We start from the raw sequence: 23,505 nt of genomic DNA on the forward strand, positions 1-23,505 counted from the left end.
CGAATTAGGGCTCTACTGCTTCCAATCTCTCCTCCAACTCCGAAAGCCGGAGCTGAGAGCTCTCGAACAAGAGGACGTAACAAATCGGAGTCGAGGAAAAGAAGGAAGAGAGAGAGAGAAGAAGGTTTATATGGAGGAGATGAATGGTGGAGGAGAGGGGGTGGAGGAGATGGAGGAGAACGGGAAGGAGGAGAAGGGAAAGGGGAGGGAGAGGGAGAAGACGGTGCTGATGTGGGGGTATCTTCCGGGGGTCTCGCCGCACAGATCGCCGCTGCTTTACCCGGTGGCCGTACGGATGCCGGAATCCGCCACCGGAGATGGCTGGATGGATGTCTGTGGGGGCGGATGTGGCTTCGCGATGGCCATCTCTGGTATCCCTTTCAGATCTCTCTTCTTCTAGTTTGCTTTTCTTGGTTTCTTTTTCTTTTTTCTTTTTATTTCTTTTTTTTTCATTTTTGATTTTTGAAAATATAAGATAAGAGACCATATCTTGATCCGTACACACTTGACTGTCGGGACCGATAGATTCTTCTTCTTTGCATTTTTTTTTTTTTTTGGAACTTTTGACAATTTATGGACACCAGGGAAGAACTTGTTGTAGTAGTATTTTCAATTTTTTCGACTAGTTGACTGTTTATGGATCTCGCGTATTCAAATTTCAGAGTTTTATCGTGGTGCATGCCGAGTCTTAGATCTTGGATTATTGCGATTTTTTCCCTTTTTTGCACCCTCCCCTATGGGATAAGTAATTTTATGCTTTCTATATGTATATTTGTCCGAGGACAACATGTTTTTTATTAAAATAATGTGACTTCTGATTGTGACATGCAAGAATTAGTTGAAGATGAATATGAACTAATTGTTTAAGTGTCTGGAACAAGTGCCCATGGGTTTCCTATACGATACAATAAAAGCTTATGGCTTTCTTAATATTTTAAATCCATTATTGCACACTATGGACAAGAATGTAGAGGCAGGAAATAGCTTTTCGCAGAATTAATTGTGAACTGTTCCCAGTGATGATCACGGTCAGTGAGAAAATATCTGAGCTTTTTTGTTGTTTTTAGGTTTCTCGATATATTTTTCTTGTTTATGGTAATGTATCAGTCCTTTGAATCAATTGATGCCTGTGCGAAGCTACACAAATTTGAATATTTATTAGTGCTAGTGGTATGGAAGGTTACTGGTCATTAGTTTATAGCTTTCCTGTTTAAATATTGCATATTGCTTCTGTGATTTAGGGTTCACATTGCCTTCTTTGTTGCATCAGGATTGGGCAGACTCCTTACATGGGGTTCGACGGATGATATGGGTCAAAGCTATCTGACTTCTGGGAAACATGAGGTACTTGACTCTTTGATGCTCTAGGTTATTGGCCAGCTGTTTTCTTCTTTCTAGAACTTGAACATCTTAAGTAAATGGGTCTTGTCATTTTGAATCCTTTCAGAAGTCTCCTGAGGCATTTTCTCTTCCAACTGAAGCAGCCATTGTCAAGGCAGCTGCAGGGTGGGCTCACTGTGTTGCAGTTACAGGTGCTATGCCTATTTATATTTGTTCTACTGATGAATGACAATTGGTACTTTCTTATAGTTTCTTAGCATATCGAAGTAACATGAGAAATGGGGTGATTCTACATGTAGATGCTACATGTATGTTACCACAGAAAAAGGTGTATTACTTTTGATAGAAAATATATAATGTCTTGTAAATGCATTACATTGTTAGCTTTCCCGAGCTGTTTTTAGTAGCTTAAAATGCTTCTTTTGACCAGCTTATGGAGAAGTCTACACGTGGGGCTGGACAGAATGTGTTCCAACTGGGAGGATCATAGGAGACCAATCTATAGGAGGAACTTCAGAAAAGGATGAAATGCATAGCGCGTCATTGAACGATCAAGGTGACTGTACTTTCTTCCTTGGCTGTGAGAATGTTTGGTAGGAAAACATAAGCTGCTTTAGATCAACTGGTTACAGATATAACAAAAAGGCAAATTATTACAGGGAGTCCCAGGTCACAAATGTTAAGAACTAGTAGGGGAACTGTATCTGGTCCTGAGAGTAGTGGTGGGGAGGAAAGCACAAAGCGTAGAAGGTTATCTTCAGCTAAGCTGGAATATGAAAGCCCAACATCTGGTGATGAAACTCTTTCAGCTCCCCCATGTCTAGTGACACTTAACACAGGAGTGATTATTGCTATGGTAGCTGCAGGTGGACGTCATACACTAGCATTGTCAGGTAACTCCATTTCTTTGTTGAATTAGTAAGGTGACAATAGACTTATTCTAAACATTTTTGTAGTTTGTTGTGTTTGAAAGAGGTTCCCTCACCACAGAAAGTAGAAAATACTGATGTGATTTGTTTTCTCCGAAGTTTCAGATGTAGGTCAGGTGTGGGGTTGGGGATATGGAGGGGAAGGGCAACTTGGGTTGGGTTCTCGTATCCGCACAGTGTTTTCTCCTCATCCTATACCTTGCATTGAGCCGTTTGCTTCTGGCAAGGACCAATCACCTGCAGCTACCAAAGGGAATAAGACTTCAGAAGGGCAAGCTTATAAAGTCACAGGAAGCTGCATCAAGGCAATTGCTTGTGGCGGCCGTCATAGTGTTGTGGTCACAGGTAACAACTTTGGCCTCACTTCTGCTTACTTTTGGCAAAATAGACATTACTGTGGGATTTAGTTTGTTTACTATTTGCTCTTGTAATACATGAACAATAAATCCAAGTAATCTTAGTTTTAATGAATTATCATGTCATCTTGTACCGTCTTTAGGCCATTAACATCTGTATTTCCTTAGTGGAAATGATGGTAATAGTAGTTAAGGGAACGTACTGATATTTATAAACTACTTTAGCACATAGCAATTTTGGCTTGTTGTATTAAGAGTTGTTTGTTAATCATAATGTTTGTTGCCTTTCTCTAAGGTGGGTATGGATGACTCAGGTTAAGGTCAACATTAGAATCAATGCCCATGAATTTGACAGAGTGATTGTCTTTGTTTTCTTGGGAAACTTATTCGGAAGCATCTGGGGAACGATGAGCCAATTGTAATAGATTCAACTGTAGGTGAATGGAGCTTGGGTGTGTATCTGAAGTATTACACAATGCTGCATCCAGGTGATTTATGAAAATATTATGAAACAACGGTAGATCTCAGTATCTCACTGTAAGTGGATTAGAAAGTTCAGAAAAAAAGGTGGGGCAAGAACATTACATGAATGCAACAAAAATGAAATTGTTGATGTAAATTTATGGTAAAGTCGAGGGTCACTATAGTTTTGTATGAACGCAATAGTGGAATCTGAAAGTTGCATTGTTAGAGGACAAAGTGACAGGTGACTGGTTGAAATTGCAAAGGTTTGACTAGTGGTGTGGTTTCAGCTGAAATGTGTAAGGAGGAGAATGATAGATGAGGAAGCCTGCTCCTGAAGCTGTGGCTGGATTTGATATTCCCATGATAGCAGCATGTACAGACTTTGTTATAACAGGAGAGATACTTATGAGAGTGTTTGTTATCCTTTTAAACTCTGTTTTATTATGTTGTCCCTTTGAATGTTGTTTCATTATCTTGTCTCTTGTTGCTAATTCTTCTGGCTTGATGCTAATTCATCATATTTTTCACCCAGGAAACACAATCTTTTCTTTTTAAAAATCTACTCATCAAATTTAGTAGTTTGATGAACTTTTTTTTTTTGAATAAAAAGAAAGGCCTGGCCATTTGCTTTCTCAATTGTACAGGCTTTTTTTCTTCTAGTTTAATTTTAAGGCATGAAGCTTTATAGCTGACACAACATGAAATCTGATAAACAGTCTAACAGCTCACAAAAAAGCAATAAACACCTTGTTGATGTGATCTTCCTCACATCTCTCCCCATTGTGTTCATGCACACACTATACTTCATTAACATCCCCACTGTTACATTATACAATACATTCCTAATAAATTTTAGTAATTTTGTTATGCATCTGCAGATACTGGACTGCTGCTAACTTTTGGTTGGGGACTTTATGGACAGGTTAGTATCTACCACATTTCCTCTGCATCCATGCATCTGCATGGTTTAACTAACAATATCAACACTATTCTGCATGAGTGCACACGGTCTTGCATAGCACAGTACTAATTACACAATTATTGAAAAGAAATGGTGGGGACGCCACCATTTTATATAAAAAAAGGTATGGATTCTAAATGGGCTACAGCATGTTCAAATCAGAAATTATTTAGTTCTTTCACAAGGCTCAGTTTGAGCTGTTGATGTTCCAAATTCCACCATCATGCAATATCATTCTTATCCTATTTGTGGTTTGGACTATGTTTGTATAACTGGCTTCATTTGGGGTTGGTTGGTGATGTAAGTAATGGTGGCGCATTAATTATATTGAACATTAATAGCTGCACATCTATTTTCATACCCGAGATATAAGAATCTGGTGTCTCAATAAATGTTCTGTGACATGCTTGCATAAGAAGAAAAAAACGAATCAAGCATGATCTGTTAGTGCCTTTTAGTTATGTCAGTGTTTGGTTCTCTCTGGTTCTGAGGGAATAATGGAAAAATTGTTCCAGTGCATCGAAGAAATTAGAAGACAAGGTTCTTGTAGAATCATGGATATTGTGTAGATCTTCAAACACATTTTACACACCGGCAGTTGGCTTATCGGTAGCACAAAGCACAAGATTTTAGTTTCTGGAACTGTGTTGTTCTATATCCAAGAACATAAAACCTTGGGTGAATTATAGTTTCCTGAGAATGTAAATGATGGCAGCATTAACTTGGTATAAAGTAAATGATTTGTCACCTTTCATCTTCAGTTTTATTGCTCATATAATTTCTTGCTGTTTCTCGGTAATCTGCAGTTTGTAGGGCTCAGCCAAGAATAATGTAGCTATATCTTCCTCTTTAAGTCCATGAGAAGTATGTAAATATCATTGACTTCATGGTGCACATTAATGAAATTACTGGTTTGTTGGCATATGGTTCGATTATATATACATATATATCCAACAACATGCTCTGACTGGTCTCCAGGATTAACATGTAGGCATTGTAGAAAAGATGGAGAAAAAGCAGAATATAATGTTGAAGATGAGGTCTACTGTAATATGGGAAACGGCCTTTGTTGCTCTCTGTTGTGGATTCTATATCGCATTTTTCAGGAAAAAGGCTAACAATGCTTTTTTTCTTTTTTACGCTTTTCCCTCTTATTGGCTATTTTGGTCCAGTGCGGACAAGGAAGTACAGATGATGAGCTGAGTCCCACATGTGTGTCATCTTTGTTGGGTATCGAGATCCAAGGTATTGCTGCTGGTCTGTGGCATACTGTCTGCACATCTGTTAATGGTGATGTGTATTCTTTCGGTGGGAATCAGTTTGGGCAGCTAGGAACTGGTTCTGATCAGGCTGAGGTGAGGTCTTCGTCACAACTTGATCTGAAAACCAAATTAGTAATTTCCCTGTGAAATTATTAGATAAAACATCACTGATTGCAAGTCAATGAACACAACATGCATTGGCTAGCACATGGTAATTTCCAGGTCTCGGTTGGAAATTTATGGTACCAGATGTTGTATCTGATCATCTTGTTTCTTCAGTGTCCTGGATCGCATTATGGAGAAATAAGTTGCTACTTTCTTTTTTGTCAGAACATAAGATATTAACAGAAGTCTTTTAAGTGAAGAAACTAATGCAGCTGTATCCAAAATGCTCCTGTTTGCAGACTCTCCCCAAGCTACTAGATGCTGCATGTTTGGAAAACAAGAATGCCAAGATGGTCTCTTGTGGGGCACGTCATAGTTCCATGATTACAGGTAGCACTTCAGATCATCTTCATGATTATTCATTGGCAGATTTAGTAAAATATCCATATGTTTTTCCATATCGAAAAATTATGCTTCCAGCCACTCGATTTGCTGTTTTGTTCTGAGTTTCAAATGCTTGCTGCCACTAGAATAACTTTTCACTGGGTCGGGCAAGAGCTGGTATGCTGCTTGCTTCCAGGTCATGCCCTTGGGAAAGGGTTATTACTGCTCTGCAATTTCTGTGGGGTTTCATTCAATGTAGATGACTTAGTACTGCACTTCTGTCTTTCTAAATGTAGTGGTGGTCAAGGCTGAAGAGAACTTGCTTTGTGACTCAGGCTTTTCTGCTAAGTATTGCAATGCTTTTGTTGTCACCGCTTTAGCAAGCATTACAATAGCAATAGAAGTATTAAGGCCCCCCAACTAAAGTTAGTTGCTTTTATATGTTTGAGAATTAAGATGGGAGAAAACGTGGTAAAATTAGGTGAGGCAAAATTTGAACTCAGGTCATTAGTATCTGACATACCAATAACTTTATCAATTATATCAATTGGCACCATTCTTTGGGCATTTCTTTTTGATAAATGTAGTGTTAAAAGGATTATAACTTGGAATTGCATGAGGAAATAAATACAAGTCTACTTGGGCCACGTGCTTCAGGTGCTGTTGTTGTTCCTGCAACTTAGATCGAAGTGAAGTGAATGTACTTCGTTTCTTGCAAGAATTTTCCAAACGTGAATTGACATGTCACTTTTGTTTTTGATCTTTATAGAAGATGGAGAGGTTTTTTGTTGGGGATGGAACAAGTACGGTCAGGTATTATTGTTGTTACTACGTCCGTTTCAATTTCTCTTCTTTCCCATTTCCTGCGTATACAAATCAAGCGTTTCTTGACCGCATGTGCAGCTTGGCTTGGGCGATGCCAAAGACAGAAACATACCATTTCAGGTTCCCATAGAAGCTTACCACCCCACAGATGTATCTTGTGGTTGGTGGCATACGCTAGTACTCGCCGAATCACCTAATTGAGTATAATTCTCGCTCATAGTTCTTCTTACAATTTTGTTGGATTGAGTAGGTTTTGCTGAATGCGACATGTATTTGTGCAAATCCTAGCAATGCATACCGTATGTATTCATTTCTGTTTCAAGTCTTTGACATGCTGCAGGGTGTACTCAGTCCATCAATGACGAGTTATGCAACTAAAGCAGGCAATCCTGCATAAGAGTTAATTTTACAGCTTGACACCTTGAAATCTCTTCAACAAAATGTTCATACTGATAGATGTGGTAAGATTGATCGACAATCAACCATTATCAGACAAATCATCGGATTTTGCTTGGAATGGATGTGCAATCTTGTTGCAGCAGCTGCATGAACGGCCAGAGAATTTGCATTCGATTAAAGGCCCTGGAAGCCTGAAAAAGCAAGTTTCATGTTATTCTTGCTTCAATCTAGAATGGTGAATTGGTGTTATCTTCGACCTTAACAATGAAATGAGCCCGAAGCTTGTTTGATCGACCGTCCGAAACTCCTTTTAGAATGTTTAGCTCCGTGCTTCAGATGAGATGGGCCTTTTGTCAGAAAGTACATCTTCCTCGCATGGCATCTGAAATAGAAATGCATGATTAGCAAGAATGTCTATATACTGCACGAAATTTAACATGTATATGGTACAATGCCTCTAGGTGCATTTGATCTGGTTGGCCAAGGTTTTCAAGGGGGCAAAATTCAGGTTGGATTCCATCTTATAGGCCCAGATGGCTCCTTTAGACGGAGATTGAGATGTCACTTCATTCCAAACCTCGTCTCTCATTTGCGGGTTCATTCCCATTAGGGAATCAATACTTACTGATAATTATAGAGAGAGGAGGGAATAGATACCGTCATTTTATGGCAACGTCAATAACAGAAATTTGGAGAGCATAGTGGGAGCAGAAGTTTTATTCATTGATCATCACGGAGCATGATTCATGGTGATCCAAGTAATAGGAAAAATAAACTAGCGACTCCAGGTGCAAGCTAAAGATATCATGGAAAGGGACAATTCAATGCCAGCAACAGAACATATACGGTAGTTTTAGTGGCCGCTGCGTGGACATGAGGGGCCAGAATATGGACAGAATGTGGAGAACTTCCCCGTTTCCTGAAATCTAAATTATGAGGTTTCTAATAAAATATGATGTGGTAAAAACTTGTCCTTGAAACAATAAGGCAGCCATGTTTTTGTGGCCTTGCTCGAGCAAGCTTCCTTGACGATGGAAAATGCCCCAGAAAGGAGATTCAAGCTGTGTGCAGGAAATAGCCATTATTGTGAACTTACAGAATTGTGAGCGATGTTGATATAATCATACAACACCATTTTTGGTAAAATCGGTTTTGAAGAGAGGCTCCACGGTGGCATATGTACCTTCAATTTTTCACCTTGACTGGAAATGCTTCGCAGAAATAAAATGTGCTTCGCAGTTCCATCCAACAACGCATCACAAGATGATAATCTAAGTACATGTGCAGATATGTTTATGTCATAATATCCCAAGGATTACAACAAAAATCTCTAATCCAATTAATTTGGTCATGGAATTGTGGAGGAAGTGGGATAAATGCAACTTACATATGATCCGTTAGAGTTTTGCTACTGTCTGTCCCTTGGCTTTGATCTGTGAGTTTTGTTACTTTTGCCCCTTCTTTTTTTTCAGTCTGGATTGGATTTTGAGCCACGATGCCTGTAAACCATGGTGCCTTACTTTTTGTCATTGAGGGACCTACAAATGCTCTTGGATGAAGAATCAGAAATAGAAGTGAAACACTCATTTTTGGAGACAGATGCGTGGCTTTTGACAACTCACTGAGTCCAAGGCCCCTCCTTCGCTTCTGCTTACATGACCACAGATTTTCCTGCAGGGTTGCTACACGAGCTTAAACATCTGGATAACTCACATGCATCATCACTTGAAGCATGATATACATTGCCTATCACTGCATCCAACAGATGCTCTGCATCACCTTCTGCCATGAACGAGGCATTAACCAAAGGTTCATGAACTTCAGATCCTTCTGTTTGGAACATGGTAAACTCGTCGGCTTTTGATAGAGCGGTGCTTGATATACAGCTATCATACCCTCTCACAGAATCCATTCCAAGGACTTTGCGCAGCTCAGATGGTAAAGTTCAAAACTGTGTCATTTGGTACACATGCAACCTTACCAGCAAACTCCTTTCCAAATCCCTCAGTCATATTTTTGATATTACAATGATCATAACCACCACATTGTGAATATTTCACATAAGACTGACATGATAGATTGTGCAGAAGTTAATCCATGATCAAAGGCATTTAGTTGTGAATCTACATTTATATCTTCCTGTAGGAGGGGGAAATTGGACATATCAAACTCAAGTATCTTATTTGAGTAATTCAACACACTAGGTTCTTAAGTAGGATCTATCCATACATTATCAGATATTGCCTTCCCTACACTTTCCTTTGCATGTGGTCTTGTATATGTATCAAATACTTGGCCCATAACATCTGGTGTTGATTGGACATCATCTTGAATCATGAATGATGGTAGAATATGAGGCCCAATAGGAGGCAAACGTTGAGATTGGTTCAGATTAAGGAACTCATCATATTTTCCATGGCATATGGTAGAATATTCCCCATAGAGGCGGTGCTAATAGACATAGAGAAATTGAACAAGACACCAATGGGCCTAAGGAACTGTGAGTTCCTGAGATATGATGAAAGAGTACAAAACAAATTTATGATGTGAACCACCACTGTTGAATCCTCCATGACCTGATGCATGACAGGGAAAGTATAACTCTTTGAAATGATGTCTCTGATAACCATGTGCCATGGAAAATATGACAATAGAACAAGCTCGTAAAGATTCAAGTAAATTACTATGTTCTGAAAACAAATAATTAAGTGACACAAGGAAAACAGTTAGTTAATTCAGAAGAACTAGGGATTAAAGAGATTATAACTTATAAGTCTAGGGCTCTGCAATGTTTTCCTGATCTACTTGTTCTGGCATGCCCAAAACCTAAAAATGCTTCAAAGTATCCATAACAAGAACAAATTAACAACAGTGATATGTATTACATACCCTTCTCCAAGTCCATTTTGATGAAATGGTACGTTTGCAGCTGCTACTTCAATAGGACTCCTTGCAGTGTTTCACCGTGAGCATCCTTGACCCAACTGAAAGAAATGGTCCCAGATACAACACACAGGCATTCATCAGGCTGAGTAGATTCCATAGTAGCATCTGCATTTCTTTTCTTCTTCTTCTTTTTTTTTTTTTTCTTTTTGTCAAATTAGCCATCCTCCCATGTCAATATCCTAGAACCATGACCAAAAACAGAGCAAGAAAAATTTAGGCAAACTACTTTCAAATCCTAAAATAGCTTTTAAATGACTCATAACAGAAAGAAAGAAGTTGCATGATTATGCTCCCAAGAATAGAATGATTTCCTGGTTTATATTTACCGATATAATCCTAGACCAGGGAAACAACAAGAATACCTTGCATCTAACCTATGTATCTCTAGTACGATGCATCTTGAAGTTTAAACTGTGTCATGATCCAAAAGATAGACATAAAATATGTTACACATGCTCGATGTGAATGTTTATCCTAAGATCCAAAAGATAGACAAATGTTCTACGAGTGACTCATAATCTAATACACAAGAAATGTATTCTAAATCTACGTCTACAGACTGATAGTCCATTGAACGAAGAAATAGGAAGAAGCGGAGGGCAAAAACACGGGATCTTGATGCTTCCTTGTTTGCAATCAAGCAAAGAAAACCGTATCTCTCATACCTTTCGATACTTTTCTCTCTATTCGCATCGAAGCAAGAGATAAAGCAGTGTTTTCGCGTCTACACGGTGATCATCCACGAAATTTAGAGACCTCCAATTTACTCAATTTATTGTTAAGAAAAGATAAAAGGTGCTCCAGATTGGGTGGATCCAGAAAAACCAGAAATTAGCAAAAGATAACTATAGCGCCATTTTTCACCTTTCAAGGCTATTTTCTGGAGCTCAGAAGGATCTTTGTGCCCAAAAAAAAAAAAAAAAACCCTACTCAATAAAACCAGTATCTGGAATGTTTTACCAAGATAACAGCACAATAGATCCAGAAGAAGACCGTGATCACCAAGTAGATGCAAATCACTGGGAGAGACTTGATAAAAAGAAAAGAAATTGGACGAGAGGTTTAAGAAGTGAGGAAAAACAAAGCTTCGGACCAGGTTCTTGCCCTAATTTAAGAGAACGACGATGACCGGAATCTGCTACTGGGTCTTCTCTCCTCCTCGTAGGACGAGGACGAGGACGAGGACGAGGACGAATAGCTCCCTCTGGGTCTCGTCGCTCTCTGTCGTCACTCTTTATCTCGCCTTTCCGGACTTGAAGGCCAAGTTCGTTATTTACAAAGGAGCTCTTTTCCAGAATAATATAAAAAAAAAAAATTAAATATTAAAATAATTTAAAATCAAATTTATTTATCAATTTAATGTAAAAAAAAAATATATTATTTTGAATGACGTTTTTTCTCCCTCCACGTCATCCTCCTTTTCCAACATGGCATCATCCCAAAAAAATAAAAAAAAAAACGCCAATTAGAATAGCGTCTTTAAAAACGTCATGTTGAATGGCGTTTTTAAAAACGCCATTCAAAATGACGTTTTTAAATTTTCCCACAAAAAAAAAAGAAAAAATCGTAAAATAATGATAAATTTTTTTTTAAAGTTTGAAATTAATAAATAAATTAAAATTTTAATTTTGATTGAATTTTAAAATATAAAGATTTGAATTTGTAATTCATTAAAAAAATTAATTTAGATATTTTATTTCAAATTTTTTTTAAAAGATGTCAAAAAAATCTTAAGAAATTAAAAAAAAATTATCATAGAAAATAAAAAAAATAGAAAGAAATATGAAAGAAACAAAAATTTGAAATTTAATTGAAAAACATCATTCGAAATACTTGTCGTAAAATTTTTTAAAAAAATTATAAATTTTAAAATTTTTAAAAAATCAAAAAAAAAGAATTATAATGTAAAAATTAAAAAAAATAAAATTTTAAAGATTAATTGAAATTAAAATATTATTTCAAATTACTTGCTCAAATTAAAAATAATTAATTTAAAAAAGATTCAAAAAAATTTGAAAAATAGGCTAAAAAAATTTTATAAAAATATAAAGAATTGAAAAAAATAGAAATTATAATTGTAATTGAATAACAAACTTTATAATTTTTAATTTTAAGAAATAAGAATTATAATTATAAATGAAATTAAAAATTATAATTTAAATAACTAAATTAATTTAAATATAAATTTTTAAAAAATATTATAAATAAAAGAAAAAAATACGTAATAGAATATCAAAAAGATAAAAATAGAAAAAAATTAAAATTAAAATTTAAAATTATAAAAATTATAAATTAGATTAGAAAAAATATATCATAAAAGAATAAAATTAAATTAAATTAATTACAATTTTTTTTTAGGGTATTTTATAAATGTGACTTAAAAAAATAAAATTTGAATTAAATTTTGATAAAAAAAAGAAATACATTAAAAAGTTAAAAAAATGAGGAAAAGTTAAAAAGTTAAAAAGTGAAAATTTTTAAAAAGTCACAAAAAATAAGAATTATAAATTAAAAATTAAAAAAAAAAATAAAGTTTAATTGAAATTAAAATATTTTTTAAATGTATTTTATAAAATTAAAATTAATTTAATTAAAAAAATTTCCAAATAAAATTTAAAAATGACCTAAAAAATTTCATAAAAAGATAAAGAATTGAAAAAAAATAAAAATTGTAATTGTAATTGAAGAACAAAGTTTATAATTTTTAATTTTAAGAAATAAGAATTAAAATTGTAATTGAAATTAAAAATAATATTTTAAATAACTAAATTAATTTAAACATTATTATTTAAAAAATATTTTAAATAAAGAAAAAAATTGGAAGGAAAATTTAAAATTTAATTTGAATTAAATTTTGATCAAAAAATAAATACAGTGTAAAGTTAAAAAATGAGGAAAAATATGAAAAAAAAATTTGTAAATTGAACTTTAGAAAAAATAATATTTTTTTAATTAAAGGAAAAGAATACGTAATAGAATGCTAAAAAGAAAAAAATGGAAGAAAACTGAAATTATAATTTCAAATGATAACTATTTTAAAATAAATAAAAAAAAAGTATCATAAAAAAATAAAAAAATAATAATAAAATAGGAATTGTAATTATAAATTTTAAAAAAATTTAATTTAAATTTAAATTAAAAATTATCATTTAAATTATTATTTTTATTATTTAATTTAATTTATTTATTAAAAGATTATAAATAAATAATTAAAGAAATTAAAAAAAAAGGAGAAAACGCCATAGAGAATGGCGTTTTCCCCTTCCCAAACCCTTTCTCCCCTCCTTCTTCCTTCTCCCCTCCTTCCTTCTCCCTTCTCCCTTCTCCCTTCTCCCTTCTCGATCTTCTTCGGCGTCTCTCCGGCGGCACGGCGGCGAGGTCTCGGCGGCGGTGAGCTCTTCCCGCCTCTCTCTCCCTCTTCCTCTTTCTCTCTCCCTCTTCCCCTCTCTCTCTTTTTCTCATGCCGGCGGCGGGCCGCGCGTCCCGGCGGCGGGTCCCGCGTCCCAGCGGTGCCCCCGGCCCCCTCCTCTCTCTCTTCCTCTCTCTCTCTCTCTCTTCCTCTCTCTCTCCCTTCTCCGTGGCCGCCGGCCACAGAGGGCCGGCGGCAGGCCGCGCGCCCCGGCGGCGGGTCCCGCGTCCCGGCGGTGGCCCCCGGCCCCCTCCTCTCTCTCTTCCTCTCTCTCTCTCTCCCTTCTCCTTGGCCGCCGGCCACAGACGACCGGCGGCGGGCCGCGCATCTCGGCGGCGGGTCCCGCATCCCGGCGGCGGGTCCCGCGTCCCGACGGTGGCCCCCGGCCCCCTCCTCTCTCTTTTCCTCTCTCTCTCTCTTCCTCTCTCTCTCCCTTCTCCTTGGCCACCGGCCACAGACGGCCGGCGGTGGCCGCGCGTCCCGACGGCGAGCCGCGCGTCCCGGTGGCGGGTCCAGCATCCCGGCGGTGGCCCCCGGCCCCCTCCTCTCTCTCTTCCTCTCTCTCTCTCTCTTCCTCTCTCTCCCTTCTCCTTGGCCGTCGGCCACAGACGTCCGGCGGCGGGCCGTGCGTCCCGGCGGCGAGCCGCGCGCCCCGACGGCGGGTCCCGCATCCCGTCCTTGGCCCTCGGCCCCCTCCTCTCTCTCTTCCTCTCTCTCTCTCCCTTCTCCTTGGCCGCCGGCCACAGACGGCCGGCGGCGGGCCGCACTTCCCGACGGCGGGCCGCGCTTCCCGATGGTGGGCCCCGACCCCGGCTGGCGGTGGGCCCGCGCCCCGATGGCCAGGGTGGGCCCCGCGCCCCGACGGCGGTCCTCAGCCCCCGCCTCTCCCAGCGGTGGGCCCCGCATCTCGACGGTGGGCCCAGACGGTTGGTGGGGCCGCGTGCCCTGACGGCGGGCCCCGCATGGCGATGGCTCCGATGTGATGGGCTGCGATGACGGTGGGGCCCACGGGTTCCGGCGCTCATTTTCTTTTATCTCATTAATTTATTTTTATTTTTATCTTTATCTAATTAGATTCAGTTGTATTTTAAATTTTTAAATATATTGCATTTCATAAAAACGTAGACCCGTCAATTGATCAATGTATAATATTCTACGTTATCCGTATAAAATATATATGAAATATATATTTTTATATGGATATCGTAAAATACATACATTGGTCAATTGATTGTCCAATTTGGACAGTTTGGAAATTGCATTTAATTCTATAGATAATTACATTTTTCGAATGATATGTGGAGGATTCGAGAGAAATTTCGGACAGTATTTTTCTTTAGTTCTCCTCACATATTTTGAGTCGTGTGGGGAGAACTAAGGGGAAATGCTGCCGAAATTTCTTTCGGTCCTTTTTGCGTATCGTTTGATTAATATAATTAATCTATAGAATTAATGCAATTTTCGAATGGGATAGGATCTATCTGTACCTATTTGTTGATGATATGATGCATGTATCATGTAAATCTTTTGTAATGATAAAATAATTAATAATATTAAATATTTTAATTTTGATTTTATTGTAGGTTTTTTTTGAGAAAATGGCTAGTACTCGAGTTCGTGTTTTATTGTATTATGATGGCATGATACAGAATGATCAAACTGGTGTGCAGTATAGTCACCCTGCAAATCGGATGATTAGAATATCTTCATCATTATCACGTCAAGAATTATTGGATCATTTATACAGCAGTATTCCTGTAGACAAAGAAAAATATGAAATAAAATTGAAATGGAGATCTCCTAATCTGTCGGGACAGTTAATGCAGAGTAAATATATCTTGGTTCCAATTGATGACGATGATGATGTCGAAGAAATGCTGACATTTCCTTTGAAATATTCAGAATGTCGATTTTTAGAATTATATATTGAAAAAGAAGATGTACCAAGCTTTGGATATCATAGTCGGTTTTTAACTCAAGCGGATAATAATGTTGGGCCTTCCTCACCTTTCGTAACTCCTATGATACAAACCGATAGTGTTGAGGTCGGTTTTGCAGAACAACATTCCACTACTGCCGGTCCTAGCTGTCCAATTATTCCAAGTGCTGTGGTGACTTCTCCTGTGTCTTCTGCTATGGTGACTTCTCCTTTGGTACAAGTAGTGGTAAGTGCGGGAGACGACACTCATATAGAAAATGATGATTGGGTAGTCGGTGGAATAAATTCTGATAGTCTGGGTTTTGAGTCAGATGAAAATGAAGATGAAGACAGTTGGATGGATGAGGACAGTAGCAGTAATGATGATGATGATGAAGATGAGAATGATGATGAAGATGTTCAAGCTAATATTAATGTGGAAGAATCTCAATCTCGTTTGCATGAACCTCCATAATATTTTAATGATATAAATTTAGATGATGGTGGTTGTGTTAGTGCTGGTCGAAGATTGAATTCTGACAATCAATTTTGGGACTCTTCGATGACTGAATTTTCTAAAGGTTTAATGTTTGAGAGTAAAGATGATGTAAGGAGAGCTGTTGATCTTTATCACATTATGAAGCATCGGACATATAATGTAGTTCAATCGCATTCGAAATTATGGTCCGTACGATGCGCATCATCAGATAATGTTCAGTATTGTAAATGGAGGCTTCGTGCTGCATTGTTAAAAAAACATGGATATTTTCAAATCACAAAATATGAGGGTCCTCACACTTGTTTGTTTATGGGATTGAGTCGAGACCACAAACATGCCAGTGGAAAGATGATTAGCACATTAGTCCGACATATTGTTGAGAAAGATCCCGGTGTTAAAGTTGAAGCTATTGTGGCAGCCGTTAATGATCAATTTCAATATATAGTATCATACAGAAAAGCATGGTGTGGAAAGCATAAGGCATTGGTTGATATTTATAGAGAATGGGAGCCATCTTATGCTAAATTACCTTATTATATGGCTGCACTTCAATATGCAAATCTTGGTACAGTTGTTTCATGAAATTTTTTTCAAGCTGGGAATTTCAATGTTCGTGTTTTAAATTATATTTTTTGGGCTTTCGAACCATCTATTCAGGGTTTTATACACTGCCGTCCTGTAATTAGCATTGATGGCACGCACTTGTATGAAAAATTTAAAGGTAAGATGTTAATTGCAACAAGCATTGATTCAAAGAATGGGATATTTTCATTAGCATATGCAATTGTCGATGAGGAAACGACTGCAAGTTGGAGTTGGTTTCTTTTCCAGCTCAGAACACATATCGTTAAAGATAGAAATGGAATATGCTTAATTTCTGACAGGCATCCAGGTATATTAAATGCTATCGCAGATGAGTCTATTGGATGGAGTCCACCACGTGCTTATCATCGATACTGTTTAAGACATATCTGCAGTAATTTCAACACTCATTTTAAAAATATGCAGCTGAAAAGAGCAGTATGGCAAGCAGGAAGTGCTCATCAAGTTCGTAAATTCAATTTTATCATGGGTAGGATTAGAACTATGAATGAAGAAGCTTGGAGCTGGTTGTCCGAGATAGAAAAGGAGAAGTGGACATTGGCACATGATGATGGCCTACGCTATGGTGTTTTAACTACAAATTTGTCGGAGATTTTTAACAGTGTTTTACAAGGAGCTAGAAATGTGCCAATTACAGCTTGTGTTCAACTGACATTTTATCGTCTTGTCAAATATTTCAATACGAGGCATGCCCAAGCCTTGAGATATGTAGAGGAGAATTAAAATAATCTTTTTACTCCTCATGTTGCAATTAAAATTGCTGAAGATCAAGTTAAGGTTAACCAGCACCGAGTAACAGCATTCAACCTTCAAAGAGGTATATATGAAGTACTTACGAGAAGAGCAAGCGGAGGATTACGAGGTGGAGAAAATTCTCATACTGTTACATTAGCTGAAAGAAAATATTCTTGTGGAAAGTGGAGCACGTACAAATATCCATGTTCACATGTTTTAGCTATATGTCAAGAAATTGCTGTACATTTTAGTGCTTTTGTGGATGATGCATATACAATTACAGCATACATGAATGCTTGGAGCGGTAATTTCAATACTAGCTTGTCTATACCGAGCTATGTGTCGGGGTTCCTATGCTGATCAGAGCGAGATTGGCGGTTATCTTGTATTATTACAGGTATGTGAATTAAAATTTTTAATTTTTAATATTTAATTATATTTTACATTCGATATATCATTTATTTAATTTTTAAAATTTGCAGATTTGGGTATGGGAGCGTATGCCGACTATCAGTCCATTACGACGACAGTTGCTCGAGATGCCATCAGAGCAGCAGGATCCTGATGTTCCATTCAGACTAAACGGACCATTAGGATACAGGTATCGAAATATTATTTTTTTATTTAAATTTTATTATTTTAAATTTATTTAATATTAATACATTGTGAAACAAATGGAACGTTGCATTCAACGTTCATCACGTATTGACAAGAGTGGCACGGGTTTATAGGTGCCAGTTGGATACATTAGTTGACACATCTAGTCGGATAAATTTTGAATTTTTTACAAATATCAATTTACAGTATTCATAATCTATTATAATTTTTTACTAATTTTTTTTATTTTAACTATATTATATCAATTTTTGTGGGAGCCATATACAGATGGGATATTGGCTATACTGCCGCAGATGTGTACAGTTGGACACGACATATGGACTGCTAGGGTGCCACTTATTTGTTTTGATGTGGTAGAGTGGCATCTTCCCGATCGTGTCCTGCGACAGTTTGGTCAGATTCAGGGCATCCCAGAGCAGTTTGATACCAGCCAGGGACTTCATCGTATTGATCGACGAGGGAGAGCTCGTATTGACTGGCGTATCAGACATGCATAGTACATCGATATTTGGGATGCACGTCGAGATCACATTGTTCATGGTGATCCTATTTTGAGAGGTCGTTCATATACTGATGACTACATGGCTTGATTTTTTAGCATTACGGTGCGAGTCATTGGACAGTCTCAGTATGCAGTTTCTGGATACGAGGGTGAGGGTTCTACTGTACGTCTTTTGGTAAGATTACGAAAATTAATTCATTTTATTTGTGTTATATTTTTGTTTTATATTGTACACTATACTGATTGTTTTATACTAACTGTTCTATTTTTATTTTATAGACTGATTCTATGTCGGATCTCGTGTTGGACGCTCGTCGTGCTTTATCTACGACTGATGAGGACGAGCGGATTCAGATACTGCGGGAGATGGAGAGAACATGTTCCAGAACATTGGTGGCGATTGGTGTTGATCCACATACCTGTGCGCCTTGGTATGGAGCAGTTCGGGCGCCAGATATGAGTTATACGCCGTCACCATATGTTTCACATATGCCATCACCGCATATTCCGCATATGTCATCATTCGATGCTGCACAGATGCCACTGCCTTTTCATCTACAGATGGCAGCGTCTTCTTCTTCCTACATCCCCCAGATGCCATCACCGGGTACCAGTTGGCCACATGAGTATGATACTTTTTTTTCAGGTCCATCCGTGTATCCAGATGAGAGAGTTGAATGGGTCTCTCAGTCCGTAGATGATCCGACAGCATCAGTTATTTCTGAGCAGCATGATCAGCAGATCTCCTCCACTGATATAGAAGAGGAGCCATCACAGCAGGAGCAGCCGGCGAGGACCTTCCTGAGAAGGTCCAAGCGACCACGGGCGCCGCGACGTCCTTGTGGGACTTAGTCTTTGTTATATTTGTATTTAGTATTTTTACATTTTTGTTGTACTATTTTTTTTTGTACGTTTGACATTTTTATTCTATTGAATAATATTAAATGTTGATTTCATTTTATATTATTTAATTTGAAATGATTGGATATTATGATTTGTGCATATGGATACACATACTCGAACGTGTCTCAGAACATTAGGAGAGAAAACGTTATGCTGAAAGAACTATAAAAATTATAACGTAAATAATAATATATCGAATGTTGCTCTTTGAATTGATTTTGACGGATACAAAGTATTTGAAGGGATTATTAATGATTTTGGTTTGAAAAAAGATTTATTGTATTTCAGGAATAAAATCATAATTTTATCAAATATGATTCTGAAGTCTCAAAAGCAAGAACAAAAGATGTGTAATCTACTGGAGGCAATTTCAACATTTTTGGAAGCGTATTTTGTAAGAAAAATAGGTTTATATTTTTGAGTCGACCTCATGAATCGACTCATGGCTAAAAGAGCTTAACGGCACGCAAAATTTTTGACTGCCACACTCTGTGAGTCGACCCCTTGGCTTTCTTTCTGGTAATTTTTATTTTTTAAATTTTTTAAAAAGAGGGAGAGAGAGGAAGAGGGAGAGAAAGGAGGCAGCTCACCGCCGTGCTGTCGGAGAGACGCCGGAGAAGGGAGAAGAGGGAGAAAGGAGAAGAGGGAGAAGGAGAGAAGAAGGGGGGAAAGGAGAAAACGCCATTCCCTTCGGTGTTTTTTTATTCTTTTTCTTTTTTTTAATTTTTTTAAATTTTTTTCATAATTTGTTTAATTATTTTTTTTTATTTTTTTTAATTTATTAAATTTTTTAATGAGGATAGTAATTTGAATGATAATTTTTAATTTAAATTAAAGTTAATTTTTTTTTTAGAATTATAATTTCTATTTTATTACCATTTTATCTCTTTTATTTACTTTTTTTATGATATATTTTTTTAATTTAATTTATAATTTTTATAATTTAAAAATATAATTTTAGTTTTCTTCTATTTTTATGATATATTACGTATTCTTTTCCTTTACTTAAATTTGTAAAAGAAGAAGGAGAAGATCGAGAAGGGAGAAGGGAGAAGGAGAAGGGAGAAGGAAGGAGGGGAAAAAGGGGTTCGGGGAGGAAAAAACGTCATTCTCTATGACGTTTTCTCTTTTTTTTTATTTTTTATTTTTTTAATTTCTTTACATATCTATTTGTAATCTTTTAATAAATAAATTTAATTAGATAATAAAAATAATAATTTAAATGATAATTTTTAATTTAAATTAAAATTAATTTTTTTTAAAATTTATAATTATAATTTCTATTTTATTATTATTTTATTATTTTTTTATAATATTTTTTTTGAATTTATTTTAAAATTTTTATCATTTAAAATTATAATTTCAGTTTTCTTCCATTCTTATCTTTTTAGCATTCTATTACGTATTTTTTTTAGTTAAAAAAATATTATTTTTTTTAAAGTTCAATTTACAAATTTTTTTTTCACATTTTTTCTCATTTTTTAACTTTTTAATGTATTTATTTTTTGATCAAAATTTAATTCAAATTAAAATTTTTTTATAAAATACCCTAAAAAGAAATTGTAATTAATTTAATTTTATTTTATTCTTTTATGAAATATTTTTTTTTATAATTTTTATAATTTTAATTTCTAATTTTAATTTTCTTCCATTTTTATCTTTTTGACATTCTATTACATATTTTTTTTATTTAAAATATTTTTTAAATAATAATATTTTTTAAATATTTTTTAAAAATTTTAACTTTTTCACTTTTTAACTTTTCCTCATTTTTTAACTTTTTAATGTATTACTTTTTTTATCAAAATTTAATTCAAATTAAATTTTAAAAAGTCACATTTATAAAATATCCTAAAAAATAAATTGTAATTAATTTAATTTAATTTTATTATTTTATGATATATTTTTTCAAATCTAATTTATAATTTTTATAATTTTAAATTTTCATTTTAGTTTTCTTCCATTTTTATCTTTTTGATATTCTATTACGTATTTTTTTTCTTTAATTTAAAATATTTCTTAAAAATTTATATTTAAATTAATTTAGTTATTTAAAATGTAATTTTTAATTTCAATTACAATTATAATTCTTATTTCTTAAAATTAAAAATTATAAACTTTGTTCTTCAATTACAAATATAATTTCTATTTTTTTTCAATTCTTTATGTTTTTAGAAATTTTTTTTACCCTATTTTTAAAATTTTTTTTAATCTTTTTAAAATAAATTAATTTTAAATTGAGAAAGTAATTTGAAATAATATTTTTATTTCAATTAATCTTTAAAATTTTATTTTTTTTACATTTTAAATGATAATTTTTTTTGATTATTTAAAAATTTTAAATTTTAAATTTTTTTAAAAATTTTTAGGACAAGTATTTCGAATGATGTTTTTCAATTAAATTTTAATTTTTTATTTCTTTCATATTTCTCTTTTTTTTCATTTTTTATGATAATTTTTTTTATATTTCTTAACATTCTTTTTGACATTTTTTAAAAAAAAATTGAAATAAAAAATCTAAATTTATTTTTTTAATGAATTATAAATTCAAATCTTTATATTTTAAATTTCAATCATAATTAAAATTTTAATTTATTTATTAATTTCAAATTTTAAAATAAAAAATTTTTTCATTATTTCACGATTTTTTTTCTTTTTTTTTGTGAGAAAAATTGAAAACGCCATTTTGAATGGCGTTTTTAAAAACGTCATTCACAATGGCGTTTCTTCTTTTTTTTTTTTTTTTTTAGGATGATGCCACCGTGGAAAAACAGGGTGACGTGGAAGGAGAAAAAATACCATTCAAAATGACGTTTTTTTCTTTTGCATTAGTTTCGTAAATAAGTTTGATTTTGATATATTTTGATATTTAAATTTTTTTTTTATATTATTCTGAAAAACAACTCTTTAAAAAGCCCCCCGGGTGATTTCACCTTTCTTAACGCATCCAGGTGGCAGACAGCATTGATAAAATTTCTAATCAGTAATCACAGACATATTTTACTAATGGCTATCACCATCAATTAGTCTATCAAAATCATGCCACAAGTTACAAATATATCTAATAAATAATGCAACCCTAGTAAAATATGTTTGAGACCAGTGAGAAAGGTGTTGGACAGGTCGATAGGGCGACTGGGAAGGTCTCTTTCGTCCAATAGCCCGGCTTATAACTAACAAAACGAGGATGAGATCATGGAGGCAGCCACCCAACCATAACAGAAAAAGTCAGTCCTCCATAGATATGATTAGAAAAGGAGGTATGCAGTGGAGATGGGGCCTGCCACAATAAAAATACTAGGATGAAATCCAATGGCGACATAGCTCATGAAAGGAACCAGGGCAGTCAGGACTCGCTGAATCCACATACATTGCAATGTTCTCATCAGAAAAGAAGGTACTACACGATAGTGAATCATGCATCAAAGAGGCATATGGGAAGGATTGCAAATCTGAGGTCCACATTGCCATCCACCCTTTTTTTTTTTTTTTTTTCATTAAGGAATTCTCATTATCCATGAATGATAAAGCCAAACGCATGTCTGGCATGGCATGTCAGGGGGCACGGCACTAAAAGCTTCACCTCCATATCAGATCATCATATAACATCCTGTCTTTGAACTCTAAATACCGAATAGCACTTGGGAAGTTCTGCATAGATTGAGAAAAGTGATGGCAAACAAACAGGAATGGTTCCAATCTTGCCAGCTGCAGATCGTACTCCTGGATATCCAAATATCGTGCCAGGAGTTGAAGCAAATCCAAAAATTACAGTCATGTAAGATTGGTCTCGGACAGAGGTCCACAAGCATGGTCGCTAACAGTCTGTGTAGAGCCATCTACCTCAGAAACTTGTGATTGGGAACCATTATGGATTGCCAGAAACACAAGCATGCCCGGTATACACAAAGATCTGATGCAAGAAGAACTGCTCATACTCCACAACGATGCATTGCCACGAACACAAACCACTCAAAAGAGGCCTGCGTCCACGATTATAAAATTACAAGCATTCTGGATAAAGCCTCTTTTTCACAGAAAGGCTGCACCACAGTTTTTGAACCAAGGAACATCTCTTTTCTAAAGTGAAAGAAAGGAGGACACCATGCTGCAACATAAGTGGAGTGCCGAGAACAGAGAGACATCGTGTCCACCAAATCTATGCTTCAGTCAGTAATAAAGTAGGGATATCACCAATATCCTACTCCAAAAGCATTGAATTTTGCTAACTAGAACCTGTAATAAGGCACTCAACTATCTGTTTTTGAACCACCAGTATAACTTGAAGTCATCCAGATTTAAGTGCTCCAGTTTTTATCTCAACATGGGCATAATTTACTCAAGC

General features: G+C 35.6%; 1 protein-coding gene and 1 long non-coding RNA gene across 8 annotated transcripts; one reads left to right on the forward strand and one right to left on the reverse strand.

Annotated features, from left to right (window-relative positions):
* Positions 1–7: 7 nt before the first annotated feature.
* Positions 8–7,055, forward strand: LOC105046360 (ultraviolet-B receptor UVR8). 2 transcript variants are annotated; one of them, XM_019850685.3, is made up of 12 exons: positions 8–371; positions 1,271–1,344; positions 1,448–1,532; positions 1,772–1,897; positions 2,001–2,234; positions 2,370–2,615; positions 3,970–4,013; positions 5,225–5,407; positions 5,719–5,809; positions 6,573–6,616; positions 6,707–6,829; positions 6,969–7,055. In XM_019850685.3, the coding sequence occupies exons 1-11, from the start codon at positions 131–133 to the stop codon at positions 6,827–6,829; spliced, it is 1,491 nt and encodes a 496-aa protein (XP_019706244.1). In that variant the 5' UTR covers positions 8–130; the 3' UTR covers positions 6,969–7,055. The 2 variants fall into 2 exon arrangements, with proteins under 2 accessions (XP_019706244.1, XP_010923232.1); XM_010924930.4 differs by having other exon boundaries at positions 2,376–2,615; positions 6,707–7,055.
* Positions 6,899–11,222, reverse strand: LOC105046361 (uncharacterized). Of its 6 annotated transcripts, XR_012141719.1 has the most exons (4): positions 10,639–11,206; positions 9,917–10,152; positions 9,257–9,603; positions 6,899–9,166 (listed from the first exon to the last, which is right to left on the reverse strand). It is a non-coding gene; the product is annotated as an uncharacterized lncRNA (long non-coding RNA). The 6 variants fall into 6 exon arrangements; XR_012141718.1 differs by having other exon boundaries at positions 6,899–9,603; positions 11,078–11,222; XR_012141721.1 differs by lacking the exon at positions 9,257–9,603 and having other exon boundaries at positions 10,639–11,205.
* Between the last annotated feature and the right edge of the window lie 12,283 nt (positions 11,223–23,505).

Source organism: Elaeis guineensis, chromosome 5 (genome assembly GCF_000442705.2).
Source record: "Elaeis guineensis isolate ETL-2024a chromosome 5, EG11, whole genome shotgun sequence".
In the NCBI taxonomy this organism is placed as follows: Eukaryota; Viridiplantae; Streptophyta; class Magnoliopsida; order Arecales; family Arecaceae; genus Elaeis; species Elaeis guineensis.

What these genes read in the sequence shown, in the direction of transcription:
- LOC105046360 (XM_019850685.3), top strand. Translation starts at nt 131, where the DNA reads ATGGAGGAGATGAATGGTGGAGGAGAGGGGGTGGAGGAGATGGAGGAG. An exon ending in CGCGTCATTGAACGATCAAG is followed by an intron (nt 1,898 to 2,000) that starts GTGACTGTACTT and finishes AAATTATTACAG; the next exon opens with GGAGTCCCAGGTCACAAATG. An exon ending in TCATACACTAGCATTGTCAG is followed by an intron (nt 2,235 to 2,369) that starts GTAACTCCATTT and finishes TTTTCTCCGAAG; the next exon opens with TTTCAGATGTAGGTCAGGTG.